The sequence below is a fragment of the Apus apus genome, chromosome 16 (assembly GCF_020740795.1).
Source record: "Apus apus isolate bApuApu2 chromosome 16, bApuApu2.pri.cur, whole genome shotgun sequence".
NCBI lineage: Eukaryota > Metazoa > Chordata > Aves > Apodiformes > Apodidae > Apus > Apus apus.
In genome coordinates, this window is record NC_067297.1 from 13,284,869 (window position 1) to 13,307,038 (window position 22,170).

The 22,170-nt window shown below is 49.3% G+C and overlaps 2 protein-coding genes across 4 annotated transcripts; one reads left to right on the top strand and one right to left on the bottom strand.

Moving 5' to 3' along the window:
• Positions 1-1,451: 1,451 nt before the first annotated feature.
• Positions 1,452-5,808, top strand: FICD (FIC domain protein adenylyltransferase). The gene is made up of 3 exons (XM_051634368.1): positions 1,452-1,493; positions 1,961-2,302; positions 3,178-5,808. Exons 2-3 carry the CDS (start codon positions 2,011-2,013, stop codon positions 4,251-4,253), a joined length of 1,368 nt encoding a protein of 455 aa, XP_051490328.1. The 5' UTR covers positions 1,452-1,493; positions 1,961-2,010; the 3' UTR covers positions 4,254-5,808.
• Positions 5,809-6,271: 463 nt separating this feature from the next.
• SART3 (spliceosome associated factor 3, U4/U6 recycling protein) lies at positions 6,272-22,093 on the bottom strand. 3 transcript variants are annotated; one of them, XM_051633823.1, is made up of 19 exons: positions 21,872-22,093; positions 20,937-21,063; positions 20,150-20,254; positions 19,024-19,208; positions 17,937-18,042; positions 17,071-17,195; positions 16,464-16,619; positions 16,115-16,253; positions 15,480-15,587; positions 14,989-15,066; positions 14,729-14,787; positions 13,797-13,906; positions 13,141-13,253; positions 12,661-12,737; positions 12,103-12,268; positions 10,976-11,424; positions 10,134-10,286; positions 8,298-8,485; positions 6,272-7,296 (listed from the first exon to the last, which is right to left on the bottom strand). In XM_051633823.1, exons 1-19 carry the CDS (start codon positions 22,058-22,060, stop codon positions 7,116-7,118), a joined length of 2,814 nt encoding a protein of 937 aa, XP_051489783.1. In that variant the 5' UTR covers positions 22,061-22,093; the 3' UTR covers positions 6,272-7,115. The 3 variants fall into 3 exon arrangements, with proteins under 3 accessions (XP_051489783.1, XP_051489782.1, XP_051489785.1); XM_051633822.1 differs by having other exon boundaries at positions 10,976-11,427; XM_051633825.1 differs by lacking the exon at positions 8,298-8,485 and having other exon boundaries at positions 7,125-7,296; positions 10,976-11,427.
• Positions 22,094-22,170: the final 77 nt, after the last annotated feature.

The window sequence follows — 22,170 nt, forward strand, 5'->3', positions numbered from 1 at the left end:
TGGCTGCAGGGGCCCTCCCGCTGCCACTGCCACCCTGTTCCACCTCAGATACTGAGGAACCAGTTCTTACGCATCAGCTTCTTACGCATCGTCTCCCATCACACAACTGAGATGCCTCCAGCATCCCCCTGCCACGCTGTACCCAAAGCACTGCTGGTGGCTGAGGCTCCAGCTGGGAGCCCTTTGGCACAGCCCTGGCTCCAGACGTGTCCAGGAGCTGCCCGGGAGCCCCGCTGGGCCAAGCCCAGGGCTACAGCTCCAGCCTTGCACAGCCCTGCTCCATCCCACTGTCCACGCTGGGATCCCCCTTCACTACCCCTAACAAAACCAGAACTAGCCGGGCTGCGGGAGGCACTGAGTGGCAGCGCTGGCCCGTGCTGGCTGAGGAAGAGCTGCAGAAATGCCAGGTCCCAGCAGAGCTGCTGGCAGCCCCCGGGGACAGCTCGGCTGCCTCAGCTCCCAGTGACCAGCAAGTATCACACCAAGGCTACTGAGGAGCTGGGGTGAGGTGCCAGACATTCCTGGCTATCTCCTCCCTTGGGTCAGATTTAATTGGTGAACAGATTCAAAACGTGCTCCTCACCATTTTTAAGTGGAAAATACCTCCTCATCCCCTGATGGGTCTGTAACCAGGCTGGGGCACCGTGTCCCTGGCACTGAGGGAAATACACGTCTCTGTCCAGGCTTCCTCTCGAAGGGCAGAGAGGTTTGCTCACCCTTCAGATGCTAATTATCCCTCAAACTTAACAGGCTGTGACAGGCTCCAAGTGGCTGGAGGACCTGGCAATTCCAGGCTGCAGGAACCGCCTTGGGCCCCATGGGCTGCTGGGGGGCTGCCAGCCTCTTTTGAGGGACAGCGGTTGAACCGAGCTCATCGAGCTGCTTTTGACGACCCCAGCAGAACCAATAAGCAGATTTCGGGGGGAGGGGGGGAGAGGCCCAGCCCTGCTGCGGAGCTCGTCCCCGGCTGACACCATCTGAGGAAAAGAAAAAAAAAGAAAAAAAAAAAAGGGAGTATTTTTCCAGAACGGTCAGGGGGAGGCGGCAAGAAGGCTTCTTCCGAGCACAGAGGGGGTTTAACCACGCCAAGGGACCAGCTGTGAGCGCTGCGGCCTCCCCGGCCCCGGGACACGGCCCGGCCCGCGCCGCCGCCGTCGCCTAGCAACCCGGGGGGGCGGGCTCCCGGCTTTATAGAGCAGGTGGGCCCGCCTCCTCCTCCCTTCCCATTGGCTGCTCCGCTTTGATTGACGCCAGCGCTCACCAGTGGTCGCCCTCCACGAGCCGCTGCCGCGCGGGGGGCGTGGCGCCACCAGGAAGACGCCGCAGGAAGCCGAGGGCAGGGAGAGGGAGCGGAAGGCGAGGGAGAAGGTTCCGCCGTGAGGGCCAATAGGAAAGGAGACGGGGGCCGGTTCAGCCAATGGCAGGGCGCGGAGACCCCGGGGGGCGGGGCTACTGCAGCCGGCGTCTGGCGACTGCGGGAGGCGGCAAAGGCGGTGAGGGGGGACCCGGCCCGGGGGGCACTGCGGACCAGGGACCCCGGCCCGGGGGGAGCGGGAGGCGGGGCAGGCAGGGAGGGGAAGCGGGAATGAGGGAGGGCAGGCTGGGGCAAGGAGACCTGGGGAGGAGCAGCGGCTGAGGGAGAGGAGCAGGGCGGGGGAAGGTGGGGGTCTGGAGAGGGATTTCCAGAGCAGGACGGGCTGGGGGAGGGCAGGGGGCTGGGACAGAGCTCCTCCGTCCCTGCCCAGGGATGCTCGTGGGCAGCAGCGTCTGCTCCGGGTGCTGCTGGTGCGCGTGGGGCAGATCCCAGGCGGGTTTGTGCCGCGCCCCGACCTGCCGAGAGGTGGCAGGGAAAGGGGGGGGCTTGGGATGACCCCTCCAGCTGTGACAGAGACCTAGAGCACAAGTACCACTCACCAGCACCGCCCCACAGAGCTCCGGCTGACGCTGTTTCTGTTTCCAGGTGTGAGCAGCAGGAAGAGAGATGTTCCTCGTGCCTGTGCTGGAAGCAGGATGAACCTGGTGCCGATGGGGGCAGCTCCCGCGCTGAAATGGATGAGCCTGTGGAGCCGCCTCCGCTGGGCGGCCGTGCTGGGGCTCCTGCTGGGCTCCCTGGCCGTGCTGCTGCTCCCGCTGGCTGCTGTGGAGGACCAGTGCCATGCCCTGCTCCAGGGACTCTCCTTCCTGAAAAGTAAACTGGGAGCAGGCTCCTCGGGGGTCACCAGATACACAGGACAAACCACCGGCCTGAGCGTGACCTCCAGGGGGCTGCAGCTGCTGGTGCTGAAAGGCAAAGCCTCCCCAGGTGAGGGGGTCCCCAGGGGGGCACGGGGGAACAGCTGGGCCCCTGCATAGTAACCAGGGGCATCTAGGGATCTCTTCCTCCCACCTGATCATCTCCTGGACACCATTATGTTAATGAACTCTCACTGCCCAGCTGCAAATTAACCCTGACCCAGAGCTCAGACATGCCAAGGCCAGCCCAGCTGCATTCCAGCACCCTGTGCTGGTGTTCTCTCAGAGCTGCTTTGTCTCTCAGAAGTTGTTCCTCACGCTTTCTGTTCCAGTAAATTCTGTTAAGGTGACTGGAACAGAGAGGTGTTTTAATGCACACTAACCCTTGGGATGTGCAGCATTACTCCCCCAGTCCTGGCTGTCAGAGAACAGCCTTTCTGGCAGAGACAGGCTGTGGTCCTTGCCTTTATTAGCCAGAACATTAATTCAGAAAACATTCAAAGGAATCATTAGGATTCCAGCACTTTTTTGTTTGCAGTACAGCTGTTACTGCTGGGAAAATGTTTGGTAGCTCAGTGAAAAACAGGATAGAGATGGTTCATGCAGCTGGGGGCTGTGCTCCTAGCAAGAGAGCTGGCATTACTGCCAAAAGCAAGTATTGAAGGCTCTGTCCTCCCACGCAGCAGCTGGGTGGCCAAAGTGTGTTGTGCCAGGATGGCTACAAGCCTGCAGGCAGCTCGAGCCACGCTGCCCACAGCTCCTGCCTCACCAGGAACAGCCAGTGTAAACGTGGCACCAGCCCCAGTGCCCGCAGCCAGGCAGGGGTTGTCCCTCGTTACAGTCCTCCCAGATTAGCTTCAGTTCATGTTTGTATTGTGAACAGTGAGAGGCTGTTTTCAGTACAACTCACGCCCCTGTTATCTGGCTGTTCTTGCTCCGTTTCAGAAGTGAAGTTAGAAGCCAAAGCAGCTCTCAACCAAGCCCTGGAGATGAAGCGCCAGGGGAAGCGGGAGAAAGCCCACAAGCTCTTCCTGTACGCCCTCAAAATGGACCCTGACTACGTGGATGCCCTGAACGAATTTGGCATCTTTTCTGAAGAGGAGAAAGACATTCTCCAAGCTGACTATTTGTACTCCAAAGCACTGACCATCTCCCCCTGCAATGAGAAGGCCTTGATCAATCGGGACCGGACGCTGCCGTTGGTTGAAGAGATAGACCAGAGGTATTTCAGCATTATTGACAGCAAGGTTAAGAAGGTGATGGCCATCCCCAAGGGCAACTCTGCCCTGCGCCGCGTGATGGAGGAGTCCTACTACCACCACATCTACCACACAGTGGCCATCGAAGGGAACACGCTGACCCTCTCCGAGATCCGGCACATCATCGAGACCAGGTACGCCGTGCCTGGCAAGAGCCTGGTGGAGCAGAACGAGGTGATTGGCATGCACGCTGCTCTCAAGTATGTCAACACCACCCTGGTGTCCCGGATCGGCTCCGTCACCATCAGCGACATCCTGGAGATCCACCGCAGAGTGCTGGGCTACGCCGACCCGCTGGAGGCGGGGAGGTTCAGGGCCACCCAGGTGTTTGTAGGACATCACATCCCCCCGCACCCCCAGGACGTGGAGAAGCAGATGCAGGAGTTTGTGCAGTGGATGAACTCGGAAGATGCCATGAGCTTGCACCCGGTGGAGTTCGCTGCCCTAGCCCACTACAAGCTGGTTTACATCCACCCCTTCGTGGATGGCAACGGGAGGACCTCGCGCCTGCTGATGAACCTCATCCTGATGCAGGCAGGCTACCCCCCCATCACCATCCGCAAGGAGCAGCGGGCTGAGTACTACCATGTCTTGGAAGTAGCCAACGAGGGGGATGTCAGGCCCTTCATACGCTTCATTGCCAAGTGCACCGAGACAACCCTGGACATGCTGCTCATCGCCACCACCGAGCACTCCGTGGGCTTACCTGGCGCCGACGGCAGCGCGGCTGGCTGCAACCCCACCATCCCTGTCAAGACCTGAGGGCTGGGGCCATTCAGGAGCTGATGAACACGTGGGAGAACAGGACACCAAGCCACTCAGAATTCCTGCTGGGAAGTAACTCGACAGGAGGGGTCACTCTCTAGCATTTCATTTATTTAAAGTGTCTTAAATTCAGTTAAGTTAATTTATTTATATACGTTTCGCTGAGCTGAAATGTGAACTGTTGATGTTGACTGTGCACTATAACTTGCTTGTGCTACTGGAAGGAGGTAGGCAGGTGTCACAGGGGCTCAACAAGCCCCTCTGACTTTAACTTCTCTTTAAAATTAAGCTTTGAGAAGCTGCTTCAATTACAGCCCTTCGCCTGGTCAGGCACCTGCATTGTCTTACCTTGCCACAGAGCAGCGAGGCAAGACAGGGTCTTAACTGAGTTGTTCTTTTTGTGTTACCTCTTTCCCCATGTTAAAAAAATCCTCAGAAAAACCAACCTTGCAGTGAGTGGTCTCCCAGCTGCATTAATCAGGCTCTTTCCCATCAGCCATCAGGTTTGACAGCAGTGATCAGGAAGAACAAACTCCAGTTCAGCAAAAGCATCTCTCTCCTCTCCGTTCTCTTTTCAGGAGCACTTTGCGCGTTTACTTTGTGGCCTTTCCTAGGGTGAGTTTTGTACAAGTGGGAAGTACCTGGTTTAAGGTTACAGATTGTCACTGAAACAGGAGAATTGCTCTCAGACTGACATCACCAAGCTGCTTTTGCTGACAGAAGGGTTGGCCAGAGCTGAGGCCATGCCTCAGAACCACCTCATCCAGCAGGATCCCTGGGAAACTGCAGCTGTCCTCACACATTTCAGTTGGGGGGTTTGGAAAAAGCTGGCTTGCTTCTGCAGAGCTGTGGGCAGAAGAGGTTATGACACACAGTGGTGAGACAACCTTTAGCCATTGTGCCAGTTTGGTAAGAGTGTGGATAGCAACTGTGCCAAAAAATGAAGTTTCTTCAATCTACGCAAGGGAACTTTTCAGTTAATTATGAGGTGACATTATTGCAGTGACACAAGGTGTCACAAATCACACAAGGCCTCTTGGTGCTGCAGGGGCAGTTAGTGTAGCACCTGGAAGCTTCTGTGCAAGTCAAAGCAGCTTTTCTTTGCTTTTAAAGTAAAAGCACCTGCAGCCTAACCCTGAAGAGTAGCTCCCAGCCAGCTGTGCAATTGATCCCAACACCAAGGTTAGATGATTCAATCCAGTTTCAAGTGCTGTTGCACAACAGCAGAAGTTGTTAAGATTGTCCCAGCCCAGTGTTAAGTTTCTTCCCTTCTAACTGTCTTACCTGCCAGGCAGCTAGGACACATCTTACACAAGCAGACTTCAGGACAAGAGGGGAGTTATCCAGGTACCACAGCACCACTCCGTGCTCCCATCCCACTTCCTCCTGGCAGGGGAAGCCAACAATAAAGGAGGAAGGTTGTTCTGCCCTTACAAAGCATGCTTATTTTTGTAGTGCAAGGAGAGTATAAATAAAATCTGCACTTTAGAGCTCCGGGAAAAAAAATACATGTTATTTTAGTAACAGATTAATAAACTATTTTAATATGAAAGTCTTTGTTTGGAAAGCTAAGGTGATTACCACGACCGCTGTGCCGCGGTTCCGAGCTGCGAGGCAGCCTCGTCGCTCCCAAGGAAAGCCAAGTCAAAGCAGCACGTGAGCACTGAAAATCCAGTTTATTTGCAGCAGTGCTTGTGTTGTACAAGTGAACTTGGTACCAGAGTTACCGCCCCCCCCCCGCTCACATTCAGCCCCACATGTGCTGACCTGCAGAGTTAGCAGCAGTTTTAGTTGACAAGCAGAGTATTTCTACCCAAGATCACGTACCAGATTATTTTAAAGTCTGAGGTGGTTACTGAAGGGTTTCCAGGATATTCATTCTAGATGTAAGGAGCTACTGAAAGGTCAGTGACACCATATCTCAGTGCACCTGAGAGGTGAGGTACATCAGGATTACCCAGCTGCCAGAGGATAAGTGCAATTCCAACATCCACATTTAAACAAAAGCAACAGTATTTATAGAAAACCTTTGAGAACTTGAATTTAATAAACCAAGAAACATCAGCTTGCACTTCACATTTGTACAAAAACATAGAGAAACCACCTGCAAAAGACATATGAACTAGCTAGTAAAAACAACCAAAAAAAAAAAATTAATGGTCCTCAGCAAGAGCATGTACAGCTTTTATGGGAAACAAAGATTACCAGAGCTAAGTATTGCCTCATAACAATTAAAAATCATAATTTGAATGTCTTTTACAAATACACAATATAAAAAACAGGTCAACTTGAACAGAACATTAACTGAATACGTATCTATGTATATACATATACACACTTAAGTATAGAAACTCTCATACTAAAATAGGCCATAGTGGTGAGGTTACTAGCATCTGCTATTTAACTTGTAATGGAAGGAAATGAATGTCCCTGTGTGTGTGTTTGGGTGTAAGAGGGGTTTGTTGTCAGAACAACAGCAATCACAATTGGAACTGACCAGTGGAGCTTGACAAGGTCATCACCAGGCTGTCACCTGCATCTCATTTGTGAATGAAAGAGAAAGATTTGTAAAGTATTCATAAAACTCAATGTGGCATCCAACCTGTAGGGAAGTATCTCCCCCTTGTTGCCCTCAATATGAGGAATCATATAATGCCATTTGACCAGAACACAGTATAACTCTTTCTCTTAGAAACAGAGGAAAATCTGGATTGGTACCATCCTACACTGATGCCAATGAATGCAGCAGTCCAGAGGAGTATTTACACACAATTCTCTCCTCGCTAGGGTAAGGACACAACATGGCTTCCATAAAGGCATTTCACATTTTACCAGACCCGCTGACTGCAGACTTTTTGCTCACTTTTTCAGTAGCATCTTGGCAAAATCAGCATTGGACATCATTTTAGGCTCCTCAGGGACTTTGGAGGAAGTTGCTGGTGAGTTCTGGACCATCCCATTCTCAGCCTTAGCCACAGGATGGCTCTGGCGCTGCAAGGCCCGGGGCATCATTGAAAGCTGTGTCCTCCCCTTCCCTCGCCTGGAGAAGGAAAAGGGACATTTAAAGATATGCCAGTGCTCCTCGAACATACTCTTTTAGCTTGGGGAAACAAAAAGGGCTTCGTTCGTTTTAAGGAACCCTCATTTGAGTATTACTGCTGCCATTTGTGTCAGTAATAAGCAGCACAAAGCCTTCAGCGAGCGCCCTGTGGAACGGTGCGAGTCCCGGCAGCAAACCCTGCCCAGCAGGAGCTGCAGCTCTGTGGTTACCCACGGGGCACAGGGCGCATCCAACACGCTCTTAGTCCAACACTGAGCAGCAGGAGCACTCCTAAAAGCTGACAGAGCAACCTCAGTGCTTGCCGTGAGAAACAGCTGGTCCTCCAGAGCCAGAGGATGGGGAAATTATAAGCACTGAAGCGCTAAGATCAGATCCAACAGGGATGCTTTTATTGATCAGAGAATCACAGAGTGGTTTGGGTTGGAAGTGAGCTTAAAGATCATCCAGTTCCAACCCCCCTGCATGGGCAGGGACACCTCCCACCAGACCAGGTTGCTTCAAGCCCCATCCAACCTGCCCTTCAACACTGCCAGGGATGGGGCAGCCACAGCTTCCCTGGGCAATCTGTTTCAGTGTCTCACCACCCTCACACTAAAGAATTTCCTCCTGATGTCTAACCTAACCTCCCCTCTTCCAGCTTTAACCCATTACCCCTTGTCCTCTTGCTACACACTCTAGTAAAAAGCCTCTCCCCAGCTTTCCTGTAGCCCCTTCAGGCACCAAAAGCCCGCTATGAGGTCTCCCTGGAGCCTTCTCTTCTCCAGGCTGAACACCCCAACTCTCCCACCCTGTCTCCATAGGAGAGGGGCTCCAAGCCCTGTGATCTTCACACCCTCCTCTGACAAGAAAAACCACCCTACTTTTCCTCATCAATCCAGCAACCCAAATGTTGATGGTTCAGCACTCTTTAGACATCCTCTAGCTAACATTCCTGACACGGCAGCACATGAAGAAGCCCAGCATTCCCAGCCAACACTTACGCTCCGTAGAGGGGCCGGGGCCCGGCGCCCGGGGCGGCCCTGCCCGCCTCAGGCCTCTCGGGGGGCCTGCGCAGGGGGGGGTTGCTGATGGCCACCTTGATGACATGTTCCTTCACTGTCAGCCTGTCCATCTTCAGCACAGCCTGCGAGGCCTGAGCCTCATTTTCATATTCCACATAGGCCAGGCCCTAAATAAGGAAGAGGGGAAACCCACATCAGCTTGAGTGCGTCCTTCTCAGCCGGGCAGCTTTTGCTAATGGTTCAACCAGCTGGTAAGAAAACTGTACAGAAGGCAGACCTAACAGTCCCAGTATTCTTTACCTAAAAGAAGTTCTTACCTACACAAATCTACAACCTGCATTTCTTGACTCCCATTCACAACGCCCTGATTTGTAAAAGAGGCGTAAGCATGAATAAACAGAAAGAAACCCAAGATCCCACTAAATATAATGAAGTGCTGCATCAGTGGCAAGTCTTCAGCTCTAAACGTTTATTATACAAACATCCAGGTTGAATCTGGCACTGGACAGATTTGGATTCATAGTAGAAGAAAAGGTAACTCAATCTATGGAGCTAGAACAGAAGGATCTACTCAATCTATGGAGCTAGAACAGAAGGATCTACTCAAACTGTCCTGTGACTCTTCACTAAGCCACAGCTTGTACCTAAGGCATCAAGGCCACTAACATGGGGCTATCGTGGCCATCTTGGTTTCAAGGGCAGTAGAGCCCATCTTGAGCAGCTCAACAGGACTGACAGGCACCACACCTCTGAAACAGGGACTGGCAACAAAAGAGGTCTTTGCAGAACATGAACTGGTGCTGACTTCATGAGCAATAGCTGCCAGCCACACCAGTAACCAGTCCCTGCTGGTGCACCTCCCCTCTGGGCTCTTGTTTCCAGCCAACAGACCCAGGGGCTCCTGCAGCCAGGACACAGGCTGGGAGGCATCACCTCCCCCTGCCATTATTGTTATTCTTCTAAATGACATCCAAACCTTTCAGCTGTATTTTTGGATTATCCCATTTCACAGGAAACATATCAGATTTTATATAACACTCAAAGCACATTTATTTGTGGCTTAGACAGAACCCCAGCTCAAACTCAGCTGAGAACACAGCCTGCAAGGCTTGGGGTAGGCACCAGAGCACACATGCACCAGGAGCTGTACTTGACATATTGCCAAAAGCTAGAAAAGAATACATTTTAAAAATACATGCACACCATCTCCAGGATAGCACCTGTCACAAGTGCCCAACATGGCTGAAGTATCAGGTGGAATTCTGGCAGAGCAGCAGCTGGTTTAGTGTCTCGTATTTAACAAGGACCCATTTATTCCAGGGTGGAAATAATGAGCCCTGCCAGAGAGAGGAGGCTCCTTTCTCACTGGCAGATGTATGAATGCAGCAGGTGTCATGAACAACAGCCTCAGGAGACTGAGGGAAGGGAGGAACCTGTTACAGCAGGTGAGCCCTATCTAGCCAGTTACTTGAAAAACAAATATTCTTTGCAGACTTACTAATGCCTGTTTTTACTATTCTTAAAGTGCTGCCAACATCTTCCCCTCCATCCCATTTATATGACACATTCTCCCTGTGCAATTTAAAAAGCATTTTGGAAAAATTCCTCTTCCCCTCCCAATTCTTACTTGCTGGCACAACAGCCCACTGGGCTGTATAAATCCAAGCATTTCAAATTCAAGCATTTCTGCAAATTTTAATGCAAAGCCACACTGGCAGCTTTTAAAATATAAACCCTAGTATTTGTATCCAAACTTCATGAAGAGCTTCTTTTTGAATGATTCCTTAAAATGCAGAGTGCATTAAAGATTCCTACCTTGGGTTTTCCAGCTCTGTTGGTGACCAGCCGAATGTCTTTCACATTCCCATGTGCTTTACACAGATCTTCCAGCTCTTCCTTGGTGCAGGAATATGGCAAACCAGATATAAACAGTTTATGTTTCTCCAGTGTAGTGCTATACCTGAACACCTGAAGGGATGAAAAGGCTGTTAAGACACCAAGCCAGTCAAGAGTCTCCAAGGACTGCAATCGATTACATTCCCAAAATGTTACCAGGGTACTTTATACCTGTGATCCAAAGCTACCCCAGAAGTTATCTTGAAAGATACTTGCATGTAACACAGGCAAAGGTCTTGCAAGTAAATGCTTCTAAACATCTGTGTCTCCTTCACAAAGAGGACAGCCACTGATAATGTCTTCTTGCTTAGTTGTCACCACCCAAACATTAAGTTTTCCTGTAACTCCATAATGCAGAAACCCACTGATGACACAGCTGACCTCTAGTACAGACCATCAGCAAGAACCCCATGGGTTGTGTAACACACACCCACAGCTTTAGAGACTATACCAAAAAAGCCCTTCCCAGATTAGAGGTGCCCAAGCAGGAATCAGGGCCCTCACACCTTTAAGAAGCTGCCCAGATGAAGAGATTCCTGCACATCCTGAGTAAGCTCATGTCAGTCCTGGTTTATGGCAAAGCAACAGAAGATGCAAGAACTCCCAGGAAACAGTTTGACAGCTAAGACATCACTTGACACTTCCAAACCAGCACAACAGGAATTCCCTGGATGCAAGCCCTCTGGAAGCAACACACTCAGCCAGCTTTCCTATGCAGCCCCCCACTCTTCAACCTATTACTGGAAAGCATAAAAGTTTACCTTAAAGTCTGGATTCTTGTTCTTGTCAACACATGGAGAAACAAACATGGGTCTTCCCTCCACAACCTTACGATCCAAGCCAAGAGCTTGGTGAGCAGATTTTTCTTCCTTGAATTCTACGTAGCAATAGCCCCGGAAAGTCCCGTTGTTGCTGAACACTGGACGGATTTCTGCCACCTCCCCACAGCTCTCAAAGAGCTCTTTCAGTTTCACTTCAGGATCTGCCATGTTGTAGGAAAGGTTGCTGACAAAGACAGTGACATGATCTTTACTGCTGTCATGTAGCACTTTGGGGATGTCTTTCCGACTGGTAGATGCCTTTTCCTTTTGCCTTGCTGGGCCATCTGGCTTTTCAGGTCCACTTCTCCCAAACAGCCCCGTTTCTACCTCCATGTCTTCTTCCAGAGGGACAGCATCACCAGCTCCTTTGTGCCTCTTGCTGGGCTGCTCTGCTGATCAATGCAAATCAAAACACTTTCACTCACCACTGAAGTTAAGCTGCCCTCCACTACCACTATGGAGCTGGGAAATGGCACCAATACAATGACAGGTCTTAAAGACACACAATAAAAATCTCCTTCAGGTTTTTAAGAATGAGAAACAACAGATTCTTGAACCATACCAGCAAGTATTTTGATGAAAGCAACAGGGATATTTTACCCTTTTTCTGTCAGTTACGACTACTGATTCATGTTCTCTTTGTTTTTTTCCTTCAAAGGAAGAAACACAAAAAGGTAAAAGCTCTCCAACTCCTAGGGGCTGCAATCTGTTAAAATCTTCTGTTACCACCTTCCAAGAGACAGCTACAGGACTGAATAACCCAATTTAGACACACGCCTCAACGCCATTTGATGAGTCAGGAAAATGACTTTTAAACAAAGAGGGGAGGAAAAAATATCAGTACCTCTCTGAGAGAAGAAAACCCTAAAAAAACCCACCCTACACAAGTTCTTATAAGCATATTCTTAGGTTAATGAAAACCCATTTAGTATTGCTTTCATTCCACTACCACAAAGACGTCCTAGGAGAAACAGACCCTGGTAATGGCACTTCCCCATCTGCCTCTGCCTGAAGGGAGGCAACCAATAGTCCTGTTGCCAGAGGTCTGGAGTTTCAGTTTTATTTACCTTCTTCTTCTTGTCCCCATTCATCATCATCATCCTCTGCTTTGCGCTTCTCTCCAATCCTGGTTTTTTTAGCCTTTTTAGAAGCTTTCTTTTCTGCCCGGGCCTGCTTCCTTTGTTCAGCTTTCTCCTCTTCCAGCTTTGCCAGAGCAGCTTCCTTCTCAGCAGCCTAAAAAATACAGATTATATTTTTTTTTTCTCCCCCCCCCCCGCCCAGTGACTGCAGATTGCAGAGCATTCCTACATGCTCTTTTCCACAGTGCTGAACCTGGAGGGTTTTCTGCAAAACTCCATGAAACAGAGCTAATAGGATCATCATTTAAAGCACATCTCAACTGTTGCTCTAATAAGCTTTCCTGGAGTGTATCTTACTCTTGTATCCACCCAAAGGTGAAAGATCAGAAGACACTGAACATAGTTTTAAATCAAAATCAATAGTTCTGAGGCTTTTAGACAATTCAGGCTTCTCTGTGGGAACCAACATTAGAAATCTGACATCCAGCCAAGCATGACCTGAATGCAGGTATTTTATAAACTGCTGAGGAAGTTCAAAATTCTGACCTTTGCTCTTTGTTCATTAACTCGAGCTAATCTGTTTTCTGTTTTTTGAACAGCTGCATCCCAGTCTTCCAACGTCCCTAAAGGATAAAAAAAACACCACAACCAACCTTGTATTTAGCTTTCCCATAATTTCAAAATACAATTCTAGAAAAATAAGAGCCAATGAGTTCATGGAACTTACTCTTAACCATTACATATAAAAATACTAAATATAATAAGTAGCTTTCAAAGACAAAGAAAACAAAACCAGAGCAGAAACCTCTCATTTATAATACAACACTCCAAAAAGGCATGGAAAAACCCAATCAGTTTCAGCAGGCTCCAAATCAGGCCAGAAAAGAAGAAGGAAAAAGAGCTGCTTACATATATGCAGTAGTGAAAAGGAAATGAACCTTTGCCAGAACACAAACACCAGATCAAAATTCACTCTGTGTCCTTATCTCCAGACTAGGTAAAAGGAGATGCTGTGCAGTTAGGTACCTTCTATCCTCTCCAGGGTGAGCAGCACCTCACAGACATGCTCTGGGTAGTCACTGGTGCACTGCACAGCTCGGTGCAAGGCCTTCCTGCAGTGCTGGGTGTCCCCATGAGCTCTGCAGAGGGAAAGCAGGACAGTGAGGAGCCAATCCCCCACAGCAGGATCACAGGCAGGACAGTTAACTACATTTGATACAAATACCTTCCCTTCCTTCTCCAGCAAATGTGGAGCTGTTGCTCTAATACTTCTGAAATACACTGCAAAGCTGCTGTGCGAACATTAAAACCCACTACAAACCCACATGAAGGAAACATGCTAAGTGCCCAAGTCCTGTTACTGAACTGCAGAACCATTCTGGTTGGAAAGGGCCTTTTAAGATCGACTCCAACCATAACCCAACTCTACCAACCATTAACTTAACTCTACCAGTTCCAGTGCTTAAACGATATTCCTAAGCACCACATCTACACATCTCCTAAACATCCCCAGGGATAGTGATTCCACCACCTCCCTGGGCAGCTTGCTCCAGTGTTTAATTACCCTTTCAGTTACAAAATTTCTTTTAATATCTAACCTAAACCTGTCCTGGTGCAACTGGTCTCACACAGATGAGGAAATCTAAAAGTTAATTAACATTTCCCACCAGCCAAGCTCTTACCTTTCCAGGTTATAATACTCCAGCCACATGTTGGCATATTTGGCATTCCCTTTAGTCATGATGTTGTCCCAGAGCTCTCTGGCCTTCTGCATGTTGTTACACAAGCGGGCCTGAAAGAACACCCACAGCACTCAGCATCATCTGGGATGGTTTGGGTTGGAAGGGGCCCTAAAGATCATCTAGATCATTTGTCCAATACCATCAAGCCCCCCAACAAGAAAACACAGATGCTGCACCCCAACCCAGGAAGATACAGCTGCTCCTTCAGTGCTCACAGTGAACACCTAAAGCAGTCCTGCTGCTGAGTAATCCCCTGCCCACTCACTACATCAATCTGGGTTGCTGGCTCCCACACACGTTTCATTTTGGTCATTATAAAAAATAATTAGCTGTTTCTACATTTTTCCTTTTTTCATTATTCATTGACGTACCCAATAGAGCACTTAAACCCAGTCCTCAAAGAGAAATGCTTCAGCTGTCAGTTCCCTAAGCCTCTTGGACTGGGGGAGTAGGGGAAATGGGTTGAGACACCAGGGACTGCATCAGCACACTGATACCTGGGCTAGTCTGGAACTAGTTAGCTTAGGCAACACTAGGTTAGGCAGGACTGGAGGCAGTTTAGTGTTCAGTTCCAAGGCACCATGGCTGGCCTGTGAACCGAGTTACTCCCACATCTCTGCACCACACTGCAGTCACAGCAGCATAAACACATCCTGACTGCTGTCTCCAGGGGAATGCTGCTCCCTTCCTGGGATGTCATCCTTCAAGCCTGAAGCTCTACTATGAACCGACCAGTTCAGACACAGCATTACCCACTGGAGTTACCCAGACGATGTGCCAAAGTGCAGGAGGGTTCAACACTCTGCTTGGAATGTTAAAATGATCATTTTCCTCTAGTTCAGCAAATTAAATACAGCAGATAGAAACATCACCTCAACTCGTGCCCAGTTCTGCATGATGGTGCAGGATGGATCTCCACTTTCACTGAATCCTGGGAATAAGAATAAGTACTGTTGGTGAATGGCTCTTGGAAACAAAAGTGTTTGCTAAACAAGTTCTACATCGTAGATGAAATGTTTATCTGCAGCTTTCTTAAAATGTCTGAGACACTTGAGGACAAGTTAAACAGTGTGGAGAGCTCGTCTTCTAACAATTATTTTGAAGAAAATATATATTGGGAGATGGAACTTACGCTCTTCTACTTCTTGTTTCAAATACTCCACAGCCCGTGCAAACGCAGCGCGCAGCTCTTCTAGCTCCTTACTTGAGTCTTCAGGAAAAAACAAAGAATTGCCTTCAAATAACAATTTAATTTTCATCTCCTATGCACCAAAATCTCTGCCCTACCACCCACAACCATTTCACTGGGGGTGGGGAGAGTAAAAAAAAAAAAAAAAAAGCAGTCAAAATGCCTTACTTCAGTAAAACTCACTACATGCATAATAAAAAACTATGAAGCACCTAAAATAAAAGCCAGGGCATTTTTGCAACAGCACATCCATTTTGTCAGCAAGGAGCTGCTTGGAACCAACTTGGTTTATGTATTTTTATAGACACTAACTGGCCAGAAAGTAATTTTTGTGAGACATGAAACTGCTGCTCAATTTTTTAAATAGCAACACCACTTCAGAGAGGTACACAGAAAGCAGGTTAAGGATTTATTCACACCTATATCACACACACCTTGTGTAAAATCAACCCTTCTTCTCAGGTAATCAAGGTATGCCTGCCAGATCTCTACGTAGTCCGTTGCTTGGATGAAACCTGCAGTCAGAGCTTTTTCAAACATTTCTGAAAGAAATGGGGAAAACACCACACAAATATATTTCCTTTTCAAACACTGACAAAATCAGCAAGCTACAGTGCACAGCACAAAGGACTGTCTGCAACTTTTGTCCCTGCTGCTCATTTCATAGAATCATAGGGGTTTGGAAGGGACCTCTGAAGGTCAAGTCCAAGCCCCCTGCTGCAGCAGGAACACCCAGGGCAGGTCACAAAGGAACGTGTCCAGATGGGTCTTGAAAGTCTCCAGAGAAGGAGACTCCACAACCTCTCTGGGCAGCCTGTCCCAGGGCTTTGTCACCCTCACAGTAAGTAAGTTCTTTCTCATGTTGAGGTGGAACTTGTATCTTGGTGCTGTTTCCCCTCGTCCTATCACAGGCACCACTGGAAAGAGACTGGCAGTGGCTTTAGATCTCTTTAGAGATATTTCAGAAGCTTTCAGACCCTTGCAGCAGGATGACAACAAGTCCTACGTTTGTCACACGTTGTTCTGAGGGCAGCACGCAGTGAAGAAGTCTTGCTGAGAAGGTCTTTACCAGAAATAATGCCATGATCCACTCGATGCCTCTCCATGGCCAAGAGGTACCGGATCCACAGCCCCACAGTCCAGGGGCAGTTCCGAACCGCGCGGTCGTGAGCGGCCAAGACCAACTCCTTCACCTTCAGCTGCCGGTCCTGGAATAATCAGACAGAGTGTGAAGGTCCTGTCAGCCAGAGAGCCTCTCCCAGACAAATCCCAGCTTTAGAAAGAGCCAACAGCACAGCAGTTTCCGAGGAATTTCAAGACAGGATTGAGGTAAAACTTCATGTATCGGCCACTAAGATAAAAAACCACAAAACCAGGAAGGTAGAACCACAAACACTGGGATTTTTTTTTTTCCTTACCAGGTACTGGTTGTAGCGCGCCCAGAGATCTGGCACAAGGCAGTTCTCAGCCAGAGCCCTCTCGTAGATCAACTGAATTCGAGCTGGATCACCTGCTTTCATTTCAAAGTCGATGTAAGCCTGATATTCTGCCAGCTTTGGTGTTTCAGCACCCAGCTGTAAAACCAACAGGGATACAAATAATTAACGTCTCCTAAACAACGCGTGATCCCAACAGTTCAGCTGTTCCTCAGAGTAGGTGTCACGCCAAATTGCAGACAAGGGCTTGGACTTTAAATATCAGCAGCTTTTGATTTTCAAGTATCTCTGAATACCACCTTGGTTCTGAAGCCCTTCAGATCCCCATTTTTGCCCCCTCCAGCCCAGCATGCTCCTCAATCCTGGAGGAGACAGTAAGCACCTCAGGGTGGCCTGACAGCCCACAGGTACCACAGCTTCCAGTATAACCACTGGTGAGGTCATTCCCTCACTCTGCTCACAGCTGAAGGAGTCACCTACCAATACACAGCTGCTTTATCTCTGTGACTGGAAAAAATTATAAAATGGGGAGGGGAGTCTAAAGCACTTCGCTCTTAGTTTTAAAGGAAGGTGTGAGTAACAGCATTACCAGTGCCTCTTCGTATGGTTTACACTTCTCCAGTTGCTGGAGAGCTTTTTTGTAGTTCTTTATTATTGTTTCTGGAATTGGATCTTCTGACCACTCCTCATACTCAGCATATGAAGCTTCCATATCTATCAAAACAGACATGAAACCCCATCAATAACCAACTCATTGGACTAAATAAACAGAATTCAACCTGTATTTGGTTATAGGACATTTTTTTTCTGTTTACACTTATGTATCTTAACCTTCACTCTACTGTATGCTTGAAGAGTTCTGACACTTCACTTTACACAGTGCACTAGAACACAAACTCAGGGCAGGTTACAGTAAAGCTGCTCATTTGGATATAGAAAACCAAAGGGGCAAGATTTTCTCAAGGCTTTAAAAAAAAAGAAAACCCCAAATTCTTTCAATATGCTAATGAAGACAAAGAACTGCACTGAACTTTCTCCTGTAAGCAAAGCAGCAAGAAAACAGACTCTTAAGAGCTTACAAATGAAGCAGAGATGGCAGGATTCTAACCACCCAGGTCTCAGCATGCACTGCTCCCTACCAACCAAAGCTCCTACCTAGTGAGCATCACAGCTCAACTCCTGTTCCCCAAGGTCATGTTTTGGACTCATTACTTGTACTTTAAATACCCTCAAATTACATACTGAGGAAACACAAACCATGTTTCAACGAATACTTCTGAACAAAAGGGATCTGTGCACCACTCCAAAGGCCCTAAAGGCAGGCAAAGGTGGTTGATTTCAGAACACACAAGTGCTGCAGCTTGTGTGGTTCCAGAGATAGAATAATGGTTGCTGATGCCTGGCTGGCTGTGCCACAGCTCATTCAGCCCCCCCTCCAAGGACACTGGCTCTCACCTAAGAGTGGGATCCCCAGCTGGCGCCTGAACAGCGTGTGGATCTTCTCGAGCTGGCTGCAGAGCATCTGCTGCTGCTCTGGGGATGGAACACTGCCAGGAGCTGGCTGCAAGCAGAAGCACCAAGATGTGATCAGGTCCCTCCAACCAGAGCTGAGGAACACCACGGGAGACTGTTGGGGGGCTGGGCTCCAAATGACTCCATGATCCATGAAGGACAGACACAGCCAACTTGCATTTCGGGTGGCTGCTGGGAAAGCTGACATCTGGGAATTGCTAGACACAGAAGCTGGATGGATGTGGAAAGCATTCCTCACCGAAAGTAGGGGGAAAGGATAACCTGGTTCCAGGGAGCCACATCCCATCACCTCATTTCACAGACCAACTGAGCTGCCAAACAGCTTTCCAGTAAATTCCTGGTGTGGGCACAGATGATCTACAGCTTCCAACTTCCCTTCTGTTTGTGAACAAAAGGGTCTTCTCCCATTACCCTTTGTTAGAGCATTTCATAGAACAGTTTGGATTGGAAGGGACATTTCAAGATCATCTAGTGCCAACCCCCCTTATGGGAAGGGACATCGTGCATCTTTAACTTCGTATTTTATGCCACAAATGACAACAGAAATACCCACATTTGGGCCAGCTTTTGCAGATGTCAAACAGTATGTTCCAGGGATAAAATACTATCAACCAAAAGTCACCAAAAGGGTGAAATAATGAATTATTTAAAAGCTGAAGCAGAAAACAGCCTAGAAATCCAAACACAATTGACTATGTGTGAAAATATTTGCTGGAAAAGAACACTGCTTCATACCAAAGCTCCTCAATGTAAAGCTCTTCTTGTCAGCTCAAGTGAAAGGAGCAGAGTGAAACTGCTCCCGGGCATTAGATTTTATCCTCTTATTTAAACAAAATTCCATAACTACTTCAACAAAACACACAGAAGGCTTTTCCCAGACCAAAGGGTCAGTTCCTACGGCTGAAAAGAAACCGCTGTGACATGCCAGCCTCCTTCCTCAGAGGGAATGGCACAAACTGACTCCAGAAGCTGCCCAGATTTCCCAGGAGAGCCCAGGGACTGGCCTTACCTGTGCTGTCTCCAGGATGGCATTCTCAAACTCCCGGTAGGCTTCCCACAGAGCTGTCCCTTTGGTCACGTGCAGCCCCACAGCAGTCAAGGCTCTCTCGAAGATGGAGCGAACTCTCTCAATCCCCCCTGCCTGACCAATGCCCCCGATGGAATACTGGGCATACTCCAGCCAGATTTCAGGACCTGAACAAAGTTGTGAGAAAGAGATGAGCTAATGCCCTCAAAAAAAAAAAAAAAAATAGTGGGGGGATCTCTCTGCTCCCCAAACAGCCACAAACAGACCAGCACGTGACAAGTTTCTTTCCCATTCCGTGTAGCCAAGACAAATCAAAACGTTTTATTCTGTGCTGCTGGTTCAGTACCAGCTGCTACAGCTGCCTCTGAAAGCAGCCACTTGTGGTTGTTACCCACATGGACTGACTCCTGCATGGGACTCTGGGACACAAGCTGCATCAGATACATCAAGTTCCCCCTAACATCAACCTGACGTCTCTGGAGCACGTGTGCTGAGCTGGGACCCCAGAGCTGTCACATCGCAGGGTTATCAGCCTGTACAGGCTGCCCAGGGCAGCGGTGGAGTCACCATCCCTGGAGGGATTTAAACATTCTACTTAGGGATACGGTTAAGGACTTGTCAGTGTTAGGTTGATGATTGGACTCTATGATCTTTAAGGTCTTTTCCAAACAAACTAATTCAGTAACCCAGGTTAAAGTAGGTCCTTTTTCTCCTTCAGACTCCTGCACGTGCCTGTGCAGCAGCTCCTCGAGCAGCGCGACGATGGGGGAGGAGGGTTTGCTGGAGCAGGGATCACTGCCTGGCACCTCTCCCACCAACACCAGTCTCACAGCAAACAAGGCGCAGGGTCCCCAGCAGAGACCACCCAACCTGTTTCAGAAGCATTCCCTAAGTGAAGGCAACAGCTGCTGCTTCTAGAGGCTGAAACTTTTAAGGCCTTCAGGACTGCAACAGTACTGGAAGTCTTGCCTTTGGATGGCCACACACTTCAGGAAAACTGAGCACCACTTCACACTAATGTTTTTGAGCCCATTTCTGCATTAAACAGAAGAAAAAGAAACCCACACCCTGAATGCAGCACATTTTATAGCACATATGAACAACTTACAGATGTAATCCTTCACAGCTCTCTCAAACAGCTCATAAACCTTCTCTCGCTCAGAGCTCTCAGAAGCCATTTTTATCTCATCCTTCAACCAGTCCAACCAAATTTCTGAAAGGGAGAAAGTTTAGAAGACATCAAAAACGTTGAGAAAGAGTAAGTTAAATCAGCTGGTTGGATTTTTCATGGGAATTTCTAGTATCAGATTTAAAAAATGGGAAAGCACCAAGGGGGAGAAAAAGGCAATTCCAACCTCCACAACTTCTCATAATTAATTAAAAGAAGTTTAGGAGAGATCTTTTCAGTCTCGTACTAAACAAGGGCACCGAGTGGCAGCAGTGCCACCACCCCACAGCTGGATGTCACCAGCCCCACAGCAAAGGCAGCATAAGCAAATACAGGCCCATCCCTGGGCTGCAGCAGGTCAGACAGACAGACCAGTGACTGGAGTAGCTGGGCACACACAAACACCCCCCCACATCAGCTCCACGCCACCACAGCAGCCTCTGACAGAGGACAGGGCAGGACAGCACAGCTGGAAGCTCCAAAAATTCAGATTTTCTGCTGCAGGCTCACTACCCTGTGTGTGCCAGAGGACCAGCTCCATGCTGGCCATTACCACCAGCATCCACAGCTTAGAGAGTCCCAGATCTGTCCTTGATGTTTCTTGGGACTGAAGCAACGTTGTTGAAGCCTGGCACAACCACAATCTTTCTCTACTAAAACAACAGCATCTTACATGGATGATATTCAAGCTGCATCTGCTGCAACCAGAGCAGAAGATGCTCCCTACCTTCAGTAAGTGGGAAGAGTTCACTCATCTTCTGACGAGCTCTTCTGAGCTTGACCAGCTCTCCCTCCTGGCGCAGCAGCTTTATCAGATCCAGGTGGCAGTTATAGTCAAAAGCATTGATGGAAAGCTTTAAAAAACATAAATTACTTTTTTAAAAAGCACTGTTGAGTGATGGACACTAAGAAGTCAGAACATATTTAGCAAAAGACAAACCCACGCTGTTCTGAGGCACACAAATCTCCTCGTGCACATGCACCCAGGACAAGCCCTGCCTTCCTGCACAGAATTGCACCAAACTGCACTTCCAAACTGCACTTCTGTTTGCAACACGCCTTCAGGTCACAGGCAGACAGGTATAAAAACACACTCCCAAGTTTAACAGAGCTTTAGATTTAAGCCCAGAGCTTAGCTCGTGGCTCTAAGCTCTCAAGGTTAATGCTCAGCAGTGCAAATGCCAGCAGCAGCAGTACAGCACCACCAGCTGCAAAAACAGACCCAAGAGTGCAAAAATGAAGAACACCTTTTTCAACAGGGCCAAACGTGGTTTAATTTCTTCAAAGACAACGAAAAGCCCCAGGCAGCTAAGCTGTGTTTTTTTCAATGAGTACAACCAGTCCACTAGGGCTCTCCTCTCCCATTTCCCTCTCAAACAAAACCCAAACCCTTTAGTTTCCACTCCAGACTTTACACGCTCACGTCTCGACAGTTCCTAGGATCAAACCACTCGAGCAACCACAGATTTTTTTTTCCACGCGCCGCAGCCACGAGAAGGCAGAGCCCGCCGGGACCGGCTCCCGCCCCGCGCCGACCCTTCCACGAGGAGAGGCCTCGGTTCTCCGGGACAAGCCTTCCCCGCCGCCCGGGCCGGGCAGGCCCCTCACACCGCCACGGGGGGGTCCCCCGCGCCGGGCCCGGCCCGCCCCGCCGCGCCCCACCTGCTCCTCCAGCCGCTGGATCTCGGCCTCGTTCTCCTTCTCCTCGTCTTCGCCGTCACCAGACGAGTCTGAGTCTCCTTCATCCTCCGAGTCGCCCCCCGACTCGGGGTCGCCCTCCGGCAGCCGCTTCTTCTCCTTCTCCTCCTCCGCCACCGCCGCTCCCGCCGCCCCGGCTCCCGCCGCCGCCATCTTATGCAGCTCCCTCCGCAGCCCGCCGCGCTCCGCCGGCCGCCGGGGCTGTCCCCGCCGCGCCTGCCCCGCCACCGCGCGCTGCCACCGCGCGACGCCCGTGAGGAGAG

What these genes read in the sequence shown, in the direction of transcription:
- FICD (XM_051634368.1), top strand. Translation starts at nt 2,011, where the DNA reads ATGAACCTGGTGCCGATGGGGGCAGCTCCCGCGCTGAAATGGATGAGC. An exon ending in GAAAGGCAAAGCCTCCCCAG is followed by an intron (nt 2,303 to 3,177) that starts GTGAGGGGGTCC and finishes GCTCCGTTTCAG; the next exon opens with AAGTGAAGTTAGAAGCCAAA.
- SART3 (XM_051633822.1), bottom strand. Translation starts at nt 22,060, where the DNA reads ATGGCGGCGGCGGGAGCCGGGGCGGCGGGAGCGGCGGTGGCGGAGGAG. An exon ending in CCATCCTGGAGACAGCACAG is followed by an intron (nt 18,043 to 19,023) that starts GTAAGGCCAGTC and finishes TTCTGCTTGCAG; the next exon opens with CCAGCTCCTGGCAGTGTTCC. An exon ending in AAGGGTTGATTTTACACAAG is followed by an intron (nt 15,067 to 15,479) that starts GTGTGTGTGATA and finishes TTTTTCCTGAAG; the next exon opens with ACTCAAGTAAGGAGCTAGAA.